The 23,527-nt window shown below is 35.6% G+C and overlaps 1 protein-coding gene across 1 annotated transcript in view; it reads right to left on the bottom strand.

The window, feature by feature from the left end:
- The window catches only part of LOC104164850 (dihydropyrimidine dehydrogenase [NADP(+)]-like), a gene marked incomplete at its 5' end in the record, with an annotated part of 31,242 nt that overhangs the window by 2,383 nt on the left and 5,332 nt on the right, over positions 1 to 23,527 (bottom strand). The window contains 4 exons of the mRNA XM_009704303.1: positions 519 to 606; positions 3,849 to 3,930; positions 7,923 to 8,119; positions 16,818 to 16,979. Of these exons, the coding sequence (XP_009702605.1) occupies positions 519 to 606; positions 3,849 to 3,930; positions 7,923 to 8,119; positions 16,818 to 16,979 (529 nt within the window). The remainder of the gene's footprint in view (positions 1 to 518; positions 607 to 3,848; positions 3,931 to 7,922; positions 8,120 to 16,817; positions 16,980 to 23,527) is intronic.

Below are 23,527 nucleotides of genomic sequence, written 5' to 3'. Positions count from 1 at the left end.
AGAAGCCAAAGTCAGCTTATTTTGTTAACTTGTCCCATAATTACATTTCACTACAGTCTATCTGAAGGATGTTACATCTTTTATACGGAGGAAAGAAAAAAGCAACGAAGCATGATATCACTGGCTTACATATAGACTCAATTATTATGTGGGTATAGTAAGCTGTTCGCGAAAATTGAACTTGTGTATCGCTTAGGCCAATACAGCAATTAATTACGAGTAAGTTTTAAGTTCATCCATTTTTAACTATTTAAACAAAAAATAAATCAACCCATTCAGCTACATTCTCATCTTACTTAAAAATCTATCATATAAATGTGAAAATTTTAAGAAATAATGGTCTTAACACAGCTAGCTTTAGCTTTCTGGGTTTTTAATTTTCCTTATATTCCATACTTTCATAATGCATCAAATTCAAGCTGTCTCACATCATGCTATTAACACAGCTACAAGTCCCAGTTTATCCTTAGTCATTCAATTTCAAGATGACAAAACACAGAACAGTGAGCTCTTCTTACCTATTCCAATAAATACTGCTTCATAGCCATCTTCTTTCAAGGTACGAAGTGTCATTCCATCCATTCCAAGGCCTTTACTAAAAATTATCTGAAAGAATTTAAGATTACTTGCTTTTAATGTGATAATGTGAAAATAATTTCTATCGTGTCCTGCATACAGACATCTCACAGGATCTTCTACTGAACAAAGCAAATTATTTTTTTTTCCCCTCAAGCCAGACTTAAAAGGCCAGATTGGCTCTGATTCAAGCAAGTGGCCCAAACTAAATATGGGTAAAAGATACCTTCAAGATCATCCTCAGATGGAGGCCACCACAGGCTAGCTTTGTTTCTGCTGTAAGCTAAAAGTTAAAGCAAGCTAAACAAGCAAACAAAGCCTGTATATAGAACACAATTCTGAAGTAAAGCTGAAAATGGCAGTTTACTGCAAGAAAGTCACTGTATTCAGTGCTGACTAGAAAAAGTTGTATTCCCAAGTGAAAATCAGAATGTAAGAAACATGACATGGAAGCAAAAATCTCCTTTAGAGGATATGCACTAAGCAGATCACCTAGCACACCAAACGAAAAACAAGCAGTTCAGGTTATCGCAGAAACATTAGTGAAAGTATGAGCCTCTTACAGAGAAATAAAGAAAAGACATGATACTATTCTGTATTAACAGGGGCTCTGAACAGAAAACCAAGCAATACTTTCCCACACAGTATCAGGCACTTGGTAGACCTCCAACTGCGCAGAATGTAATGCCAGTCCCGAAGTAAGGATGGTATTGCTTTGTGCTGCACTCTCAAAGCTCACAGCCTGAATTTTGCACTGAGACCAGTAGCTAGAACACATTTATGCCAAAAACCCGCAGTGAAGCCAATGGTGTTTTTGTGGATTCAGAAAACCTGCCTGCAAAAGACTGGGCCAGAGATGGTGGTAAGTCTGAAGAACGTTCTGTGCAAGTTACAGAGTCTCCTACTTGCTCGTAATGAAGCAGATTGTTCTGCCTGGTAAACTAACAGAGGTTTTCAAAATTATGAATAAGATCAGTTTTGATTTAAGCTTGCAATTGTTAATTCTAATTTAGACAAGGAAAATGCCCAGAGTACAGTGATTGCTGTTCATTTATTGAAAGAAATGTCACAATAATAAAAATGCACCTACAATCTATACTTGTTTCAGTTCAACTACCATTCACTTCGAGAAGTAAAAGATGAAAAATTTGTAATGTTCCACCAGCAATCCTGCTTTGAGCAGCCATTCCAGATTGAGAAACTACAGTCGTTTTATGAGCAAGAGGGAGAAGAGTGTTTGCTGTATGTTCAGCAAACCAACTACAGCATTCTTCTGTGTAGAGGTCATGCAATCGAAGATACACACACCTTTTACTCATCACTCCTAACCCCAAGGCTTTTGAGCACATAAAGTGTGTGTGATTCCTCTTCTGATATTTTGTACTTCTTGACACGGGCGTGTGTGTTTTTATCTCTGTACTTTAGACTCTCTGAATGCGAATGTTTTCCCCCAGCTTTTGTTATATCATTTGTGTATTCCCTTTACAAAATGTTGTGCTTTATTGTGTAAGCATTATACTTTGTGATCTTAACAGTTTAGTCTGTATGTCATTGTATAACTTGTTTGTTATTGTATCTGCCTATATTCCATTTAATATACTTTTCCTATTGCTGAAAAAAAAAGGCAGATGCAAAATACAGTGTACAATACTTAAAACACCAACTTCTTGGTCTTTGGAGATTTAGTATAAATTTTATCAGAGGTGCAAAAACCCCGTATAGTTGTAATCCTTTCAAGAATACAGACTACAACCTTACTGGCAACAAAATACATTCCATAAATTGTCATTACATTTTTGATCCTATTGTGTACATATGTTATGAAAACCTAATGAAGGAATTTAAATGGCAATACTATTTTATGTGGGGATTCATAATACTCCTAGGGCCCAGCTCTATAATCCTTATTCAGCTGACTAATTCTTACTAATTTCAGTAGAATTACTTGAATAAACAGCACTACTGAGCATTTACACAATACAGCACTTCCACCACAGATTTGAAATGCTTTAAGTAAACACCAGAAAATATTTCCAGCTTATAGAGGTATAAAGCTAAGGTACTTAGTTAACCAGCTTGCCAAAGGGTCAATTGTAAACCAATGGCAGAGCTTGGAAGCAAATTTACATTGAGATTCTCTGCTGCACTTTAAAATCACAGAGGACGTGCAGGTCAAGATGACATGGTGGCTCTATCAGTCCATTCTGGAGATCTTGTCACAACAAGGAGACCTGGGGAACTGAGTTTTGCAGAGGGTTCCTAGGAGCTTATACCCAGCAATTTTGTCTAAAATTGTCTCAGTGCTCTGTTTTTAGTCCCATCCCTAACTCAACTTCCATTCTGTCAGTCTTTTCAAGGGTTGCAAAGGGATCTTTAGAGTAGAAAAACAGACCTGTAGCATTAAAGCCTTATCTTACATCTCACCAGCATTTTTATAAAACCTGGGCAGAATGAGGTTATCACTTGGGTCTTGTGACAACAGTCTATTGCTTTTACGATATGAACCAACATGAAAGATTCCAAGAAGAATTTCTTGCTTCACTGAACACTTCACTATCATGTTAAAAATATATTATCCCTCCTGGTACTCAAAAATTTGATCCAGTGATGCATTCTACATTTGTAACTTCTATTAAAATGTGCAGCAGTTGTAAATACTATCCAAATCTTCAGCTCAAGCCCTATATTAACAATAATGTTCCCATTATCTATAAACAACGCAGATTTGTTTAACAGAATAGTGTGTAACTATTATTTTCCTAGAAGTTGAATGACTGTTACTGTTTATAATAGATGATCATGTTAACACTTTGTTTAATTTGATGCATTTTATTACAGAATTAATTTGGATGCAAGACTGTGTGATAAACCATTAAGAAAAAACTCAGGGAGAGGGAACGAAAGGAGAAGCATCAAATATGAATGTTTTAAGTAGCGCCAAACTTGCATGAAAAAAACTCGATTAAAAAAATCAAATCATTCCAATAGCTACATTGAACCCCTAAAGCAATTTAGGAATTTGTTTCTTACAGACAATTAATCACATGCAGGCATGCCAGATGAGAACTATTGATTGCCCTTTTCCAAACCAGTGGCATTCAGACAGGAGACAGACAAATGCCCTGAGCAAGAGGAAGCATCTTCCTGCCTCTGTCTAGCATAGCTTTTAAACGTTCTTTACTAATGTGCATGACATTTTGTTGTTAATCTTTGGCAGAGTTCTTGTTCTTTTTTCTTTGAGCTATACATAGGCAGGATATATTTTTCATTACCTTCACTCCAAGATCCTTCATAAGCTCAGCTTCAAAATTCACTACATCATATGGCAACCGGAACTGGGGGATTTCAGAGGTACTAAAATAAATAAAAATGCTTGTGAAATACTTCCAGTTATTAGAAAGAAAGGAATATTTTATCTGTGAAAAATTCAATACTTATAACTCACCTTAGTTAATTTTGACATATGTGAATGGAAATGTGCTGAAGCTTGACTGTTGTTTTTTTTAAACTGTTAGAGTGACAAAACAGCATTATTCACCCAATGCTAAAAATATAGGCCAGGAAGGCAGTACCTTGAGGTCAATCCTGCCCACACTTGTAGGTAACCATTTAACATACATTAAGCTTGGGTCCAAAAGAGTTTCAGCTCTGTTCCTTTTGTTCACCAGAACATGTAACACTAAGCAAACTTAAGACATCCATTTAAGAAAAGATCTCATGGCTACTAAAAGCAAACTGATCTTCTAGTAATCATTCATTAAGCTATCCAACAAGAAAGAATCAAATTTCCCATACTTTTTTTTAAAAAGTGGTGCATATGTTATTTTGAGAAATGCTATTTAAAACTGTACCCTCCTCCATTTCTACCTCATACATTTTTTTATGATCTTTCAGGATGGACAAAGTCAGTAATTTTCTATCAGCTCTTGGTCTCAAGTCTGTTTTTTGACTTAATGTTTATTAGCTGGCATTTTTTCCTCTTGGGGAAGATTAGGAATGACATCTTCAAGTTCCTAGAATCACAGATCTCCTGTATGGGAAAACTAAAGTATCAGCATAGAATCTCAGTTTATATCTACTGGTACAGATCTTTATCGCCAATGAAATGACATCTGCTTATGCCAGTTCAAAATCTCTGCCATAAAACACATTACAGGTAAACATAGCGAAGTTCTATCTTAAATACTTCTGTTCAATGAAGATTAAAAAAATGAATATGCAGAAAAGTTGAAGTCTCTCCTCAGATATTTCTAAGCTTCAGTCAGTCTAATCTGTTTTCAAATTAATGGAGCTACAATTTCCACAACAAAGCACTGGCACAGGAGATTCACTGTGGCTTTATTTTACATATTGTTAGTGACCACACCATCTTTAGCATCTAACTTTGACAGTCCAGAAGGATTTTATTTATTTTAAGTTGCATCATCTTTAATTATATTGCTAAGAAACTGGTGTTCCTCCTTATCATTTCTAATACTGCCCTTTTTTCACCTTTCCTGACCAGCATGCAATGAAAAGTCTTCTAAATATCAGATATAATGAACGTGTCATGACAATACAACTTTCATAGGTCATGCTAAGTAAAAAGGTGTCTGAGGCAGAAACTAATGTATCAATATGATTCTGCAACAGAGATTCCACAAAGAAATCTAATAAAAAAAGGAAAGTTCTATTTTCCAAGCCACCTATTGAATGCCTGTCATTTCCATAACATGCTCCCAGAACAGCACTGGTTATTATGTCACTGTCAGAATTTGTAAACAATTCTTTGCTCTTATTAAACATTTGCTTACAGTTTTTTTGCTGTGGAGTATACACATATATGTACATATATGTTTATATGCAAATACACACAGTTCTATGGGGACACGCGCATGCACATTTACCATGAAAATAAGCATTTTATGAAAGCCAACTGATATATCAATCATTCTGACACAAGTTCTTTCAGCAGTAGAAGACAGCCTCCGATTCTGCAATGGAGAGACAGGGGGAGAAGGAAATGGGGCAGAGGTGCAGGAGGGATGTAGTAGATGGGAACAGTGCCCCACAAATTCACTTCTTGTGCAAATCTGATCCAAGTTAGAGGTGCTTGGACAGGTGCTTGGTGTTTCTCAGTGATCCCAAATTAATTTTGCTCAAGGGACACCTCTTTGGCCTAGCAAGAGAAATATTTTGGTATGTTGTAAACCAGTGGCATAGCTAGGAGCACGAGCGGTGAAGCTTGTTCACGGTCTCTAAGTAAGAGCACGATCCGCTCATGCCTACTCTACTATAAAGCATAAATTTTACACAAATTAGGAAATGCAGGAAAACCTGCTCACGAATATGAAAAATTAAGACATGTTCAGACAACCACAGACCTATGCTATGCTTAAATATCACACCACAGGAACTGCAATCAATAGACATCCTTCTATTGTCACAATATTATTAGTTAGCCATGATGTGACATGTAAGTGAAGAAATATCCTAGTTAAAAACACTTAAAAAAAGGAAGAGCAAACTGAAAAATGACACTAGCACTGCCATTCCAAAAAGCTGATTCCAAATACAAAATTAATTTGGTCTCATTACCCATTTGCTAGAGTTTATGAAGCCTTGAAAACACACCCATCAATAACCTAAACTTGTTAAAAGATGTACTGCAAAGACTTACAAATGCAATAATGGATGATTGCTGCCACAGGCCAGCCTCCCTTCTGTTCCAAGATTAAACTAAAGACAAAAGGAACTGATGCCCTTAAACCAGATGTGAAATTTTCTACAATGAATGGAAGTAAAATTTGACCTTGATTGCTATGTGTTCTTTAAGACTCAAAAGAAAGAAACACATTTTAAAATACACTGCTTGACCATTAAGGATACTAACAGAAAAGGCAAAACTTTGTGTAAGGCTTTTTGCACTAGAACAAACAACAGACAAAGCTTTATTTTAAATTTAACTTAAAACATGAAGAACAGATGCAACTTAAGATCACATTGCTTCAAATATGCAAGCACACAGTAAGCAACTGCAGCATTGTACTGTAAGCAGTGTAAGCAACTGCAGCATTGTACTGTAAGCAGTGTAAGCAACCGCAGAAAGTACTGTGTTATATTGCTGAGTCCAACCTGCCACCAGGCAAACTTTCATTGTTAGAAATATCTCACTATTTCTTACTACTTTACAGCAACAAAACTGATTTTAAATCTGGTATTTATGAAAACATGTGCTTCTCAACAGGTGAATAGGTATTTCACATACTAAATTTGCAATCCTCTGTGGCAATCAGTTCATGTAAAACAGCTCCACAGTTAAATGCTTATGTATTCACAGGTTGATATTTAGGTGGAATACTTCTGAACCTCACTGGGAAAAATGCAAGTAATCAGTTCAACTTCTCCAGCATTGATTCACTATCTTCCAGAGCACTAAATAAGTATTTGACATTATGGATCAAATTCATTAATGGTGTCAACTCTATTGATTTCAGTAACGCTGCAATGAGAAATGCAAATGCATCACCCTTCTTTCTCTCTTTGTTTCTTTTCATTCTTTATTTTGTTAATTTATTTTTAATTTTGATTTTGAATAGGTTGGTATCCACTAGTCAGTTTCTGAAATATTTTATCTTATACTTAGGGTTTCCAACAAACTTACAAGATAGGATCTCAGCCATTGTTACAGTGGTAAAAATTCATCTTCTAGTGTAGAGGACATGACACCATGCACATATCAGCCAAGTGTTTACCACACAGGAAAACCGCAAAGATACCTTTCCTTGTGTATCTGCAATTTGTTGAAGGTTAAGAATTTCACGGGGTTTATTTCACTCTTATGGTATGGTTTACTAAAGCTGCAGGTCCAGGCATACATGGTGGATTTATTCATTGTCACCTCTATTTGCATAAGGTAGTTCATGAAAGCTTTCTAAATTTAAAATTCTCTATAAAATTAGTATCTGTCTAAAGCATTTTAAACATCCACTAATTCTTTCACTATGTAGGGCTACAAGTACTTCACCTTGTTTTAAAAGTTTAGGATAAGGGAAAGCGGTTCCTGACAGAATTTTCTAAACAGTTAATTTGATAATAACAATTGCACACTGGACTTTTAGAGGTCATATGAAGAGAATATAGGAGATAGCCACCAGATTTTCAGTTAAAACTTGCTTGTAATTGTACCTATTTTAACTTGAATGATGAACTATTTAAATAAAAAATAAGTTTTTCAGATCTGAAATTTTCTATTGTTCTCCTTTGATAAAGGTAGAGGGATTGTATATAAACTATGTTTGCACAATATTTTTTGTTATGCTTTCTACAATCATTGGAAACAGTGCTTTGTTGTCATTGCTTTTTACCTTAAGCCACCAAGGTACTCCTGCTTTTCAAATATGGTGATGTTCGAATAGCCCAATCGAGCCAAAAAGGAAGCACAACTTAAACTTGCAGGTCCTGCACCAAGAAGAGCTATCTTCACATGATAGGCTCCAGGCATATCTTCTAGAGGAGGTAAGGAAGGGTTTCTGATCTGAGGAATATTCATAGCTTTGAACACCTGAAAAGCAATATAGTCAACAGGTCACATACTTTACATTCCCTCCTTAAATTCTATTATGAATAACATGATGGATGCTTCTGTTAGTACTGTCATTGATGTATTACTGCAGATTGCTTCGTAATATTATAGGGATTCCTAAATGACATGGTGTGTGCATTTGTGAGGGATATTGTAGTTTTAGGGTTTGGTCCTTCTATGGTTCTTTTTGTCTTAAAAATGTCGGAAGTCAGATCTTTCACTACTGTAAATTTTACATAGAAGATGGAACCAGACTACCAGTAACAGAACAGTAATACAAAGTCAGCCAGATGGCAGAGAATCTCTATAACACCAAAAATTTCCTTCTAAACTGTTCAGATTATTCTTACAACTAGGAAAGTATTTCTGCAAATAACGCAAAGGATTGTAACGTCAGTGAAGGGGCTTTGCTTCTTCAAGAGACATCTTTTGTGATGTTGGATAAATCACTTATGGCTTGACTTTTTAGAGATGGTAGGTAATCAACCTTATGTTGTTGCGAAACTTTTTTTAGGAACTGCCCCTAGTCTTCATTGCTGTATTTTCAAAGGTAACCCATGTTTTAGAAGCCTCCTCTTAGAAAATTCTAATTCTTATTCTATGTTAGTTGCTCATCTATTTCAGATGTTTTTCACTTTTTATTTGGGTGTCCAAAAGTTGTAGGCATACCTGGAAATTAGACTGTTCTCCCTATGCCTCACGTCTTCCCTTGTAAAACGGTGATGATCTCCATTCTATCTTGACTATTAAAAGTACTTTGGGACAGTTTCTGACTGCTATTATGTATTTATACAGAACCCAGCACAATGGGCTCCTAACCCAGTTGTAACATCACACAGTTCATTTCAGATTTGCATTAAATCAGTTCTTTGCTCAGGCACAGAAGTAAGATGCTAAGGTAGAAATATCTATATTCACTGAGCTAGACCTCACTGCCCTCTGCATTTACATACATTGCAGGGGAAGGAATGGAGTCTCCATCTTGTATAACCTAAAAAAGGAAAAATAATAGGCTCACAGCCCCCGCAGGTTACTAAAGATTAGGAGCACAGAACAGCATATTTACATCTTCATTTTAGTTTAGGCATTAGGGGGAAAATATTTAACCCAGGGAGTGTATCTTTGTAGCAGAAGCACAACATTATACCAAAAGGATACAAGAGTTCATTGCATCAGGATTCTCAGTCTTATTACAAACACTTCAAGGCTGCACCTCAAAGACTATCAGAAGACAACATTGTTCCCCATCTATTTCAATGCAGATCTGCGTTCCATAAGTACTAACTAGTCCTCTAAAATACATACATTGTCATTTGTCTTAATAAATATCATATTTAATCTATTTAACAAGTTTACCAACAGTTTTTACTTTCCTTAGAACTCAAGAAGCAAAGGTTTTTCAAGTTAAACTTTGGCAATTCCACTCAGGAATATGATTTTTCATTTATATTTTGAATCAATGTTCATTTTCTTCATGTGCACTTGAGCACTCATGCTAGGTAAACCAATGATTAGATTCTTCCCCTTCTAAAATTTCTTTGTCAGATTCTCCCAGTCTTTGTAAATTGACATAGCATTTTAACAAACTGCAAGAAGCAAGAGACAGATAATTGTTTTTAAAAAAGAATCATTTAAACCTGACAATTCATACAATATTGGAAGTTTTAATGTGGTTATTAATGGATTTCACAGGCTGAAAAGCTTATATTGTACTGTGAAACTAGACTGTGATAAACAAAATGCAATAGGGTATTTCTAAAATGTCTGCTTTGTTACACTCACACAGAAATGCCCTGAATGGTACCAAATTTCCATTAAAGTGTCATGCAGTTGTTTTAGAAGGTTACTCAGTAATACAAATTATATAACTTGCATATTTAATGTGTATATTGAACAACAGGAATATGCATATGCTTAATAAATTTATCACTAAATTTGCTTTATTGTTAATTATTTTTATATTTATTATTGACTAGTCATATTCATCAATTAAACATTATACTAAAGTGCTGCACTACTGTACTGCAGCGTTAAGCTTCAGGAACCAAGCACTCATGCAGGAAATCCTAGTAGTTCAGGCTGAATGGTCAACTTTAATTCTGCCTATTTGCAAACAGGGTGAAACTGTCTTTATGCAGCACAGCCAGCTTGTGCGGCAGTATCTTGCCATCTGGAATTCAGTGGCAGTTTTGCATATTAAGACTGGCAGGGTAACTCTGTGAAAATAGCAAACTGTTTCAATGCATTTCAAAAGATTTTTGCTCACCTCATGGTGAAGTTTCCCTATTTTTTTCACCTAATTAAATATCACTGAATTCTTCTGTAGAAATCCTTTGGTGTGCAGAGATGACTACCTTGCAAGCAAGTGTTCAATGCCACATTACACGCAACTGTCCTCTCCAATTTTAATCTGCTCAGACTGCGGTCAGGATGCAAGTGAAATTTAATACTACTGCATTTCTTGTCCGCCTTCCCTTCAAAAATATGATTATATTTTTGTTGGGATGGAATTCTTCTTTTGTTTTGCAGTGTTTTTTAACCAATACCCATTCAGGAAAATTAGACCAAATAATGACTTTCAAAGCTGAATCTCTCAGTGGAAAGACTCAGCCATCCCCATGTCTGCCTTAGCTTCTGGCTCTCATACAGAAACAAAAGAGATTAGATAGATTATTAATAGAAATTAATAACACTGGGAATTTAACTTTTTATCAAATACTAGGCAATCATCACTACTTCACCATCTAGGGCCTATTCAAGCTAAATCCACACAGATTCCATTCACTTCTTATGCTTCATGTCCATTCGCGTCCATAGAAAGGATATCCCAGTTTACAAAAAAGAATATGGAGAGACTTTGTCTTCAAGTGAGACACAATTTGACCAAACTGAAACAGCCAATCTATTCTGCTAAAGTTCCAACAACTGAAAAAAATTCCCTCTTGATTCAGACATTTATAACATATTACAGTTTTCCTATTTGCACTACTTCAACGTGTAAAGGTGTGAGTGCACTTGCTCCATGTTCTCTCCAGTATGAAATCTGGGGGTTGTTCTCTTCTCCCTTGTAAACCAAACAGCCTTTCACTGCAGTGGGCTTGGCTCTTGCTCCAAAACATTCGGGACACTCAAAGAGCATAATTCTAGGCATTGTATGCAAACACAAGTTTGTATTAAGGTTCCACAATATCTCCCACCTCAGTAAACTACAATGGTTTTGATTGCTGAGCACCTGATTCAAGTTTAATTTTCCTGGAAAGTTTTAGTCAACTTATTTGAGCTGTTTTTCAGAATGTAGGCAGGGAAAAGCTTATTGTTCTCCTCATGTAATAAAATTCTGCTTTTTTTCTTTACTACATGACTCTAGGATTAGCATGATTTGAAGAAAATATGCGACATTTGGCAGAGAGTGGCAGGTGACTCAGGGAAATGCATTTCGCTAATTTGATGAAAATAATTTTATGGCATAGTAAGCATGATTTAAATGAATCTAAAACATCTAAAATCATTAGAGCAGGTTAGAACTGTTATTCAGAATCGTTATCTCAATTTTTATATAAATCAGAATAAATTAAAGTAATTCACTTCAGTCACTTTTCATTTTTCTGCTCAGAATTTTTCTAAGAGGTATATATTGTAGATACTCTTCCCCACCTATTTGCAGAATTGAAATACGGCCAGACAGTTTTCCTCTAATTCACCTTTATTTAAAATTATCTTTGGGCCAGGACAAAAATGTGTTAAATAAAACCGTAAATAGATTGAAAGTTTAACCTCAATGTTATAATGTAAAAAAGCTTTTGCCTAATCCTATGAAACAAGATAGGCTGCTAAAAAGTATATTTGGTAGTCTCCAAGACATACACAGAAGGTCACATTTCTTAAGGAAAAAGCTCATCTGTTTAATCTATCACCTTCATCGCAAAGCCTTCATCAACAGAAAAAGGCTGAAAAACAAAAAATGGGAAAATGGAAGGAGCACTGCAATATAAGTTTTGACTTCGTAACTAAGTCCTTTGTATTCTTGAGGCATAATGCTGCTTCCATGCTTAAAAGGCTATAGAAACAAGTTTATCAGTCTGGTTTGCCATTAAATATCCTCCACTATTTGGCATTGACGAGATGCCAAACAGCTACTGACACAGACATTAGTATCTAGCTGGTCTTTATTTTAGTGTGAAACTTATTAGTATATTCTGAACTGTTATCAGATTTTGCTAGTGCACAGAAAGAAAAATACAGGCAATGAAATCAGTACATTTGTGAACTGATTGTAGTAGTTTCACACTTTCCCACTGGTTTCCATGGATATTTATCTGTAGGATGGTTTACATTAATATGGTGCAGTTGAATATTTAAAGAAGAAAATAATATTCTGCATAGATTTTAATAAAAAATGAAGCAAATTGCATGCTCAGTAATCTTCCTGAAGTTGACAAATTACATAATCACACAATTAACTTCATTTAATTGCAATGGATAGCACACGATGTACAGCAAGTGGTTTTTCCACAAACGTGAGCTAGTTATGGAAACTTGTTGATCCTCCCTCCACAATTTAACAGTTGAAGTTGTAATACTGCAAACTTCTGTGCAAGTAGATGAGTGTTGACAGAACAAGGCCTAAAGTGTCTCATTAAAAACTTTTCAAACCTTCATAACAACTATAAGCTAATACTACCCCAGTCCCAATAAAACCCATGGGTCTAGGACATTGCAGAGTCCATACCTCAACATTTCATGAATCTCACCACCAAAAAGGACATAGCAACATTCATGTAAATACCTTGAAAAAAAACAAAGAATGTTTAATGTCTGTAAAACCTGCTGCAGAGAAGTCTTATATAACTTATCCAAACATCAGCAAGTCCTTCAGCATTGGCCTGAGAAATCAGAAGTCCTCAGATTCATGTCCTGAACTATTGTAGAAGGCTACACCATCCCCTTCAGAATAGCCTAAAATTTTACAATTGATTATTACAGATTTCAACATGACTTAAAAGAGAAAATAACCTAAAGATATGTTAAAACAAAAATTAATACTGACAAACAGAGCTTTCTTTTAGGAAAAAAGCATACAAGTTTTCTTTTCTGATTTCTTTCTGCTGCAACAGCAGTCAGAATATATCTCCAGAGAGGAACAAATCACCAGAACTACAGCTGGCACAAGAGTCACAGTACTAAACAAGCTAGTATTTAAATCTAGTATGCAGTGATTAAAATAATACATTTTCTATTTAGCTTGTGCTGCTCTATTCAGAGCCAGTAACTAGAAACACAGGAGAACCTTTAGACTCAGTAATGTCTATCCAGAAACACAAGATTTTGAGGGCTTCTTACTAACACTACAACAGACAGTGTAATAGATCACGCTTTCTCTTTACTACAAGATTACAAATTTGTACTTGAATAACCAGTAATTTTAGTTTATTTTGTGGGACTGACAGTCACACAGCTCATGCCTGTATGTACTGTCACTGCAATCTCAGTATATTTTCACTGCACTATGTCCCAAAACCAGACATTATTTCCTGATTCTAAAGTACTTGGGCAAAGGAGACAGATAAAGACATTAATATAATTTTGACCTGCGCAGTAGCAGGTGTAACCTGTGCTTGACACTCATCATTTATAATAGTGAGCTTTTTTACTCCATGTTATTCTCTAGATGCAACAGTTACCGTGGTAACTGCATCCCAGTATACACATTCTACATCACAAATACAAACAGATATTTCCTTTTTTCCCACTTGAACATTTAATTGTCAAAAATCCACTTTTTTCAGACTGGATTACAATTTACTTCGAGAACAAGTCAAACGTAGTTACAAAACTATATGGAAGGGTAGAAGGAAAATGCAGGAGGCATGAGATGCTGGTTTTTTTGTTCTACAGTATGCAAGACAAATATTTTACAATTAGGGAGTTTTATCTGCAGTATGAACAGATGATCAGTCATTGTTCAGAAGCACAAAGGGGCGTATGTCACACTCATATTTTCCATTTTAAACCTTTTTCCTGCTTTACTGCAATTTTATCTTTTATCTCAGCTAGCATTTGTGCCTTTTTACTATCACTCATTCTTGTAATGCATCAAGTGTACGATCCTCACACTAATTCCAAGGAAAAGTCTAAAACTGGCTTTATCCACAATGGAGTTTTCAGTAAATAAGCCCCTGTGGGACAAACTGTTACACAGTGCATGAGAATTACCATGCTGCTCTCATTAAGAGGAACACGTGGCACACCTAAATTATACAATTTGCTAAGTTACTCATTTAGGTAGAGATGGGAAAACACTTTGCTTGCAGTACCTTGGCCAATTTTTGTATGAGCAGTGGTACCATATGATTTTCTTCAGTATTTTAATCTATATTTTTGTAATGATTGTTACTTGGAAGCACTCTTTTTTTTTTCAACTATACATACTTTCACAGTAAAATTTAACTGAATGAAAGGTTAAAGAAAGTATTAATTACAAAAGTGACTGCCTGTTATTACCAATTATGAGTACTACAATACATCCAAATTCTTTGTTAAACAGCAGTTAAGTCTAAAGGTTATTAACAACTAATTTTAACATCTTAGGATACTATAAAAATATTAAGGATAATAAAATTTACTGAAACGTTATTTTTGTTAGAGTGCTAAACAGAACTGTATAACAATTTTATTTTGTTAGAAGTCTTGACACTAATATCACTTTAAACAAACTTGAAACATTAGGAGCAAAGCCATTCAGAGCTATTCATCCTCTCTGCAGTTTTCGTATCAATCATTGTGCTAGCACTGAGCTTTTTTAATAGATTTCTAAAGATTTTTGAAGAAAAATGGCAGATATTTAGCATTATCTATCAAGCCATAATTCTTCTCTATTAATCATAGCATTAGGGCTAAAAGGAGACACAAATCAAGTTTTAACAGCTATTACTTGCATTTGGTTCCTAAACTGTAATATTTCACCATTGTATTTCTCATCTACTTGACAACTGTTTAATCTTTCTTTTTTCTTTTTGTGTGTGTTTTGTTCTTTTGGGTTTAGGGTTCTTTGGTTTGTTTTTTTGTTTGTTTGGTTGGGTTTTTTTAAGAAAAAAAAGTCTTCTGCTTTGCAACAAATACTAAGTTTTCACATACAAGGAATAAAGGCCATTAGAAGAAAAGTTAATAAAATTGCCTTTTGACTGATAAAACCCAACTCTTGAATATACATGTAGAACAAATACAGTTTTCCTCTAGCCTCATTCTGTAAATGAGAACTTTGGTCCAAACTGTACTAATTCTTACACTTGTATGTTCAAATATCAAGAAAATTGAAGTGGATAGCTACTTAAATGACAGAGGGGAAAGAAGATTCAGCAATAGCTAGCAAAAAAGTTAGGCAGATGCTCCAAAAGCTCTACAAGTCTTCTGGAGAGAAGAAAGGAGGAATACAAACAGATAAAAGGAGAACTGCACCATGTAGCAACATTTGCTCATTGAATCGTGACCCACAGCCATTGAGAAGGGAATGTGAAGTCTATGAATGACAGCAGAGGGAAAAAATTGACATCACAGACATATCATCCATTACTTCCAGATTTATTCACATTTCTATTTTGGTCTGTCCTACAAAGGTTTTTTTTCTCAGGCTTTGTAAAGGTGACTGGACTTTCATCATATGTTTGTAAATATGATCAGTCAAATGGCTCAAGATACAGAAGAGGTATATGCTTGTTAGTTAAGGACTGCACAGAAATGTGCAATCTTAACACGGGCATATGCCTGGTTTTATACAACCACAACTTCCTCACTTTTACAGAGACCAAAATCATAATTTTTACCCAAAGACACTTCAAGACAGATCAGATGAGGTGCCAGCTGAGACCATGAGTTTGGCACAATTCTCCAGTCCCTCAAAGGAAGTTAACAAATGAGCAGTAGCCTCCATCTTTCTTCACATGGAAATTGGAGCACTGAAATTATACAGTCACAAATAATGCATATGCATCGCAACAGAAACCCTTGAGAAGACTTCCTAACATCAAGTAGCAAGTAACAACCTTTAATTCAGTAGCCAAAATATACACATACCTTTATGAACTAATAAATTCACACACACATATGTGTGCATCTGTATCTATCTGCATAGATGTACATAGACATATATTTCAGGTCAACTTGAAACTACTTATTTACTTAGTTTTGGCCAAACAGGACAGTAAAAATTCTAACTCATCTGAAACTTTTCCTTTGTCCCAAAGCCCGTATAAATGTACATTAATTCTGCCATAGGATCTACCCTATGCCCAGAAGAGTTCTACTTCTCCTTAACATGCAGTTACAGATGCAGGTGCACTTGACCTTTTTCCCTATGCAGCCTACTTCAGTAACATCCACAGTTTCACCTTGCTTAGATAAATCTTTCATTGTAAAACAAATTGTCTCAACTACTAGAGTTTCTAAAGAGTCACCTTGTTCACAAATAATGTTCCTTATCTTCCTATAATGTATTACATTAAGAAAGCATTTCTAAGCTTCTGAATGTGCTGTAAGAAAAAGGATAATTATTCTAACTTCCTACATCTTTGTTTTATTAGTACCAACTTTTTTTTTAAACAAATCATTAACAAAGGCAACCACTTAGACACTACTCATTGGTACATACAAAGAATTTAAGACGTTTGCAAGTCCTACCTACCTCAGTAGCAAACTGCTGCAATCCACCAATATTAATTGGTCCCTCCTCAGTGGCATACAAATTGCAGCCACCAACACAGAGATCTGATGTTGGACACACCATTCCGCATGTCAGGCCAAGTGGATTGTCAGAAAGAATAATTTTGGCAGCTCCATAGTAGTTCTGAAGGAAAAAAAAAAAGAAGGGGAAAAAAAAAAAAAAAAGATAGTCACATACCACAGAAGGAAAAATTCAAAAATACAAGAGAAAAAATATAAAATAATTTTTCTTTACCTAGTTAGAACACATAAATATATTGAATAAAACTGACATTATTTAAACGTATCAGCATGTTATACAGTATTATGTCAGACACTGGAAAGAAAGTCAGCAAAATTGTTGATTATGCAAAGATAAAACTTTTCTTTTCAGCTGGCAAAATAGTTAAAAGCATCTCCAGTCTGAGGTGGCTGTAGGATTTTTAGTGGCTTAACAAATCTGCTTTCGAAAACTACTGTGTCTGCATTATGTACTTGGAAATACTTTCTCCATTTCCAGGTCAATGGGGTAGTAGCTGAGTTGTAACCCTTGTTGGAGATCTGACCAGAAAGTGCCAGTTAGATTATCAATTCTTTATGAAACATGGAATGAAAAGCTTATTTTACACATCTGTGCACACCATCTCTTTGGATATGCCTGTCCTTCACACCAGATCAGTAGTGCCAATTGTCCCAGTGATCCGTGATGAGAAGAGGAGAAGGCTTCCTGTGTAGCTACCTGTAGATATTACACTACTGAATTCTTTTTTGAACTCTTTTTCCCTCAACCACATACTGATAAGGGCAAACACTTATTTTCCTGTTTCCCTAAACAGCAAACTACAGAAATTATTAAAGAAGTTACGTACAATTTACAACTTCACAGATTCTCAATATTCAGTGCACATCAGAAAAGGAACAGTTTCCTGATACATGAGAGCTAGCAAGATTTCTTTCCATCATAAAAATCTAAGGAACGGATATTAGCAAGCACCCAGTGCCTGATGTCATGAGAAAACAAGCCCTGGTTGTTTTTTTACAACTGGATCATTCTCTTAAGAGGGAGCATCAGAGGAAATGCCAAGAGTGAACTGAAGTCTCATTTAGAGGGGGAGAACTACTGATAGAAGGTCTGCATTTACGTTACATTTACATTAATGAAATTATGGTGTAATTAAAGCAAATCATTTACATCCTATCTTTTCTTCTGTATAGTCAATATACAAGTTTACTTCATTGTAGACTCTAGTTCTTTCTTCATTTTACCACTCCTTCCATCCACCCACTCTAAAAGCCCCGCCAAGAAAAGTTCATGAAGATGGGTTAATGCTAGAGTTTCCTTTAAGGGCCAGAAGATAATACAGTACCCCTTAAAATTAGCATATGGTTGAGGTTCCACAAAAGTTTCTTCAGTGAGAAATTAATTCTGGGATCTCATTCCAGCCTTCTCCAAACTAGCGATAATGGAGAGATTAAAAAAAAAAAATGTTTCTCCTTTCTGTTCCACCACCACTTCCATAGTGCAATCTTCAGTAATCATCACTAACATGAAACTGGTTTTTGTAACAAGTATCTTTACCTCTCTCTCCCAGGACAGCTGACTTGGAACAGCCAGAAGATGTAGCATTCAAACAACAGGAAGTACTCGGTGACAGCAGACACCGTGCAATGCACTGTCTGTGAGGCAGGATAACGTACACAGAAGTGTTTATCCAAAGTGAACGCTATGCCAGAATCCAGTTATGAATAAAAAGAGCAGTGTCAAGATCTGACAATATAACCAACAATGGGTAACAAGACTTTGGTTTGAGAGGTTCAAATTCACTAAAGGCATATTAAAAGACTGAGCATAAAATTCTTAAAGTTAAACCAGATGCTAGAGATTCCCAAGAAAATGCCAATGTTTAAGAAATGTATTTGTAGATGTAACTGGACCTTTTGCTTACAGATGCTGGTCTACTGCACAACATGAGCCCCTGTCCATCACCTGGAAACACAAACCAGCTACCTGGGTGTACTTTCAGAGGATATTCTTAGACACTATTAAAATCCATTGAAATCTTAATCCTGGCTGAACAAGCAATTCCTTTACGCAACTGTTCCGGGAGAACTTTCAACTATTTTGCCTGTGGTGACCGGTAAGGCACTTTATCATCCCCGATTCTCATTTATTCCAATGTTAAGGAGTATTAGTTAAATAGAAATTGTACATATGAGTGAATATTTTTGCAATTCCAGATGAATGATACTGTTCTGATATGCCAGCGATTGTTAGAGCTGCTAAAAACAGTCAGTAAAGATACTGTAAACTCATTTCAGCAGCAAAACACAGAAATCTAGTTATATTGGAGATGTCCCTGACACATAAACATGCAGACAGCAGAGGTGACACAGTCAATGCAGTAGACCCATGTTTTTCTGAAGCAGCACTCAAAGACCAGCCTAGATACCCTACAGCATCTTAAGTGGCGCTAGATGTCTGTTACCCAGGCAATTGCATCTAGCCATTCCTTTTTTCCCCTCTAAAGGAATAATTACAAACTAGTAGTGGGGATTTTTCTCACTAACTCGAAGACAAAATGGTTTTCCAAGTATTTTTGTTCAGTTTGATATGTCACTACATATGACAGTAATATTTTCCCTTCCTGTGTTGTCCAGGATTATTATTTTTACTATCTTCAACTCTGGTTCAATGGAAACAATTACTACAACATGCATTTCCATTTAAGTAACTTCATTAAGGATTTTCTACATTTTTAGGCTTTGTACTTAAAATCAATATATAAAGCTAGTTATTATGCCTAGAATGCAAAGCTGTTAAATATTCCTTTTTAAAATTAATTTTATTATATATCTGTAAAGTATATTCTCACACTTGAGCTGTGCCACTACAGGCAGTGTCAACACAGCTGGCACATTTTACTTGTTTTGCAAGCTCAAACCAAACTTTGAGCACAGCTATGCTACAAAAAGACAGGGTATGTTAAAGTAGCAAGTGCATACAGAGAGATGAGTCCAGGGCCATTGTGGGTGTAGGACTGAGACCATGGCTTACTGAGCGGTCATCTAGGGAAACCCGTCGCAGAACATCATGCCAGAGTTTGGTAAGGAGGAGGCTGGGACTGAAGTCCTAATGAGGGCAAGGCCAACTGCTGCTGAACTCTTAATTTGGGGGAAACATGATGGAGTATATGAAGGTGGGGTCCTGATTTGGGAAGTTTTGAGATGTTGCTGTCATGATCATGACTTGCTGCTGCTACCACTAGTAGCAGTAGCACCTGAGAAAAAGAGGAACCGTGTTCTCTTCAGATGAGAGTACCAAAAGGTATATAGTACACGTCACAAAGATAAATATTAAGACATTAGATAAACTGTATCAAAGAGTATATATCTTCTAGTCTTAACACCTGAAATAAGTTTTAATGATAAATTAAAAGAGTCACACCTGAAGTCCAAAGTGTTCCACTTATCTTTGGGAGCAGCAGAGCAAGTCTTCTGCACTGCTTCACTAATGTGCTCTGACTGCGCTAAAGTGGACACCTCTAAAGATGAAAGGCAAGAACAGGTTCAGTGCCAACTTGGTTTCACCACCTGCCAACAAAAAGTCACCCTGTGTCAATTTTACCATCAGTAAACTTATACTCACGGAAGAGCTGCAGTTCCCTAACTCTCCTCTTCCACCTTCCAGAACAGCAGTGTAACCACGGTTCCCCATTGCCATTCATACTGTTCACTACCAGTGAAAGGATAGGGCCAAATGCTGCTATCACAACTCTGTGCGGTGGCTTGAGAGCAAGCCTGCCTGCAACCTTCCTGATACATAGTATGGAGACTGGGTTGTCGGCAGGACTTCAGGAGTCCAGCTCTGAGTTGCTTCATCTCTTTGTCCTTCCATTCTATTTAATCATTTATCCTGCCTTACTGTGTTTATTTATTATCTAATGTATAAACATGATTACAAAAATGTTTTCCAATACTTGACAAAAACTGGCAGGGAAATACAGCATAGTGTAGTAAGTTACACCAAGTGGTGTTATAAAACTTGTGTTACAAAACTGCACGCCATTGTGTTCGTACAGTAATAAATGAGAGTTTGTAGTATATATACAGTAGTATATGTACAGTATCTTAAATGTTTAGTTATGTGAACACTTTGTTCCTGCATAACTTTTTTTAAAGCTGAAAACATGTATTAATGATCATTACATCTACCAGTGACATTAAAGGTAGAATATTCATAGAATATTGACATTTTATAAAAAATTATTGATCACTTTTATTTCACAAAACTAGGGTGTAGTAGCCTGCACACAAAACAGATATGAGATGCAGACCTGGCAAGCTCGTAACTACACACCGTATGGTGTACATGAGAAAGGATCAGAACTGAAGGGAGGCTGGCTTCATTAAAATGACAAAGTTACTCCAGGGCATTGAATGATGCAAGCTACCTTAACAATTTTTTTAGATGCTGAAATAATAAGATGAATCAGTTGGCTAGTTTCTCACAGACGTCACAGAGGAAGCAAGTCTAAAACTAGACTGTTTCTGAATTTTTTAATGAGATAAATGTCTGCTCATGCCTTTGTTCATAGAATCTTTTTTCCTGAGCACTTCCATAGAAATAAATTAATCTAACTGGATAGGCTGTTTTGTGGTTTCCTACATCAAAATGTCAATAAATACTACACTGCTAACACAGGGAACAAAAACAAGCCTTAAACAGACATCAATAATCAGCAGAAAACAGGCAGAGAAGGATCTACACATGTATCATTTGGAAGCATTATATAATTTGCATGCAAATGAGACTGTTTTTTACTTGAAAAAAAACTATTAAAACACATAGGATCAATACTGAAAGACCAGAAGAAATTGCATTTACTATCAGGAAATGCTTATAGCATATTTTCTTTCAATTCAATTCAGAGCTTTTTATATAAATTCATTATGCACCACAGTGTTTTGATACTGCAGTTTTCTCAAAAACAATAAAGAATATGCATTATTATGCTTTGTGTAACAAAAATGAATACACTGACTTCATCAGGATTGAGGGACAGAGGGAATATTTTAAAAGAAAAGAAAAAAGTGATAATCTCTTCTTCATTTGGGTTTAGTTTAAAAAAAGGGAGACATAGCAAAAAATGTGGGAAAATACCACCACCTCCTATCCTAGTTCATGTTCTGTGATGGCTTTAAAATTTACGCAAGATGTATTGGATTAAAATATTTTCACACAGCGAAGAGCCACTATTTAAAGTATGTTGTTATATAAGTAGCATTTTTCACATTGACACACACAAGTTCAAATATAACAAGAAACGCCACCAGTCTGTCAGCGCCCCCCCAAATCTTCCGAAGAATGAACAAAACATAACAGCAACTTATCAAATCATACATATTCTATATGATAATGCTGATGATTTTTAATCAATCCAGAAATCTTTCACATCATTTGACTTGTGTCATCATAACAGGACTGTAATTTCACACAGTGTCACTATCTTTTTATGAAAAAGAACGGAAGAAATATCTTGTACTGTCATTTTGTCCTTTGTAGTCTAGAATGTGAGAGATTCCTTAATTGACATAGTGTCATCGCAAAAGTCTATTCTACATAATTACACTATGGCAACTGAAACCAGCTGTCAGCCATTCCATTACACTAAGTACAAACAGACATCTCAAGAAAAGTCACTGTTTCAAGTGCATCAATTTAACACCATTACTACTTTTTCTTTTAAATGTTTTTTTGTATTTAGTGACCTGAAATATATAAAGATTAAAAGAGAAAGCTGAATAAAACAGCACTTTCAAAAACCTGGGGCCTCAAAGTAGTACTTAAAGATTAATTGTGATGCATATCTGTATATAATTATTACCAATCATCTAGCAGCTTTCTGACTTCCACAATCCTTCATTGTATTAACAGTATCCCACTTACAGTATTTTACATATGAACTGTGACTCATGATTTTCTACAGCCTTTGCAATGGCATATAGATGTTCTTTGTTAATTTACTCAGAGTTCCTCTGGCACAGAAAAACCATCATTCTGTTTCTCTCACCTGTCATAATCCTAGGTCTCTCATCATCCTTTCTCCCTTACAATCTTTTCTTCATTTCATTTTCTCTTAATGATCCTACAGCTTTTTGTCTCTTGCCTTGTCTACCCACTTTTCTTTTTCTTTCTCATTTCCAGTATATTACCACAAGCACTTTTTCCTTTACTCCCTCAATCTCCCAAACTTCAGAATCACTCTTATTCCTTGGTATTCATCTCTGTCTTCCAGTTTGTTCCCTCTCCCATCTCTCCCTTGAAAAAACTAATTTTTCTCTTTAAAAAAACCCACAGATTTCCTTTGGTTTCATTTAAACCTAAACATTCCTCTGAAATCCTAAAACTTACTCTTGTCTTCCACAACTTTCTCTGTACTGTTCCTGGCATTCTTTTCTCTCTCCCTCATTTCCCTACCAGCATTCTTCACAGTCCAGCAACAAACTTTTATTGAGATGGCAGCATGGCTTTGATGGGTTTGGGTTTTTTTTGTTTTGTTTTCTGGCGTTTTCTTTTTTGTTTGTTTGTTTGTTTTTGGGGAGGGCGTGTAGGTTTTTTTGTTTTGTTTTTTGGGGTTTTTTTTTGGAGTTTTGGGGGGTTTTTTGGGGTTTTTTTGTGGTGGGTTGTTTTTG

The sequence above is a fragment of the Cariama cristata genome, unplaced genomic scaffold (genome assembly GCF_000690535.1).
Source record: "Cariama cristata isolate BGI_N322 unplaced genomic scaffold, ASM69053v1 scaffold8717, whole genome shotgun sequence".
NCBI lineage: Eukaryota > Metazoa > Chordata > Aves > Cariamiformes > Cariamidae > Cariama > Cariama cristata.
Note: the sequence above shows the minus strand (reverse complement) of the source record. Positions and strands in the feature narration are given on the sequence as shown.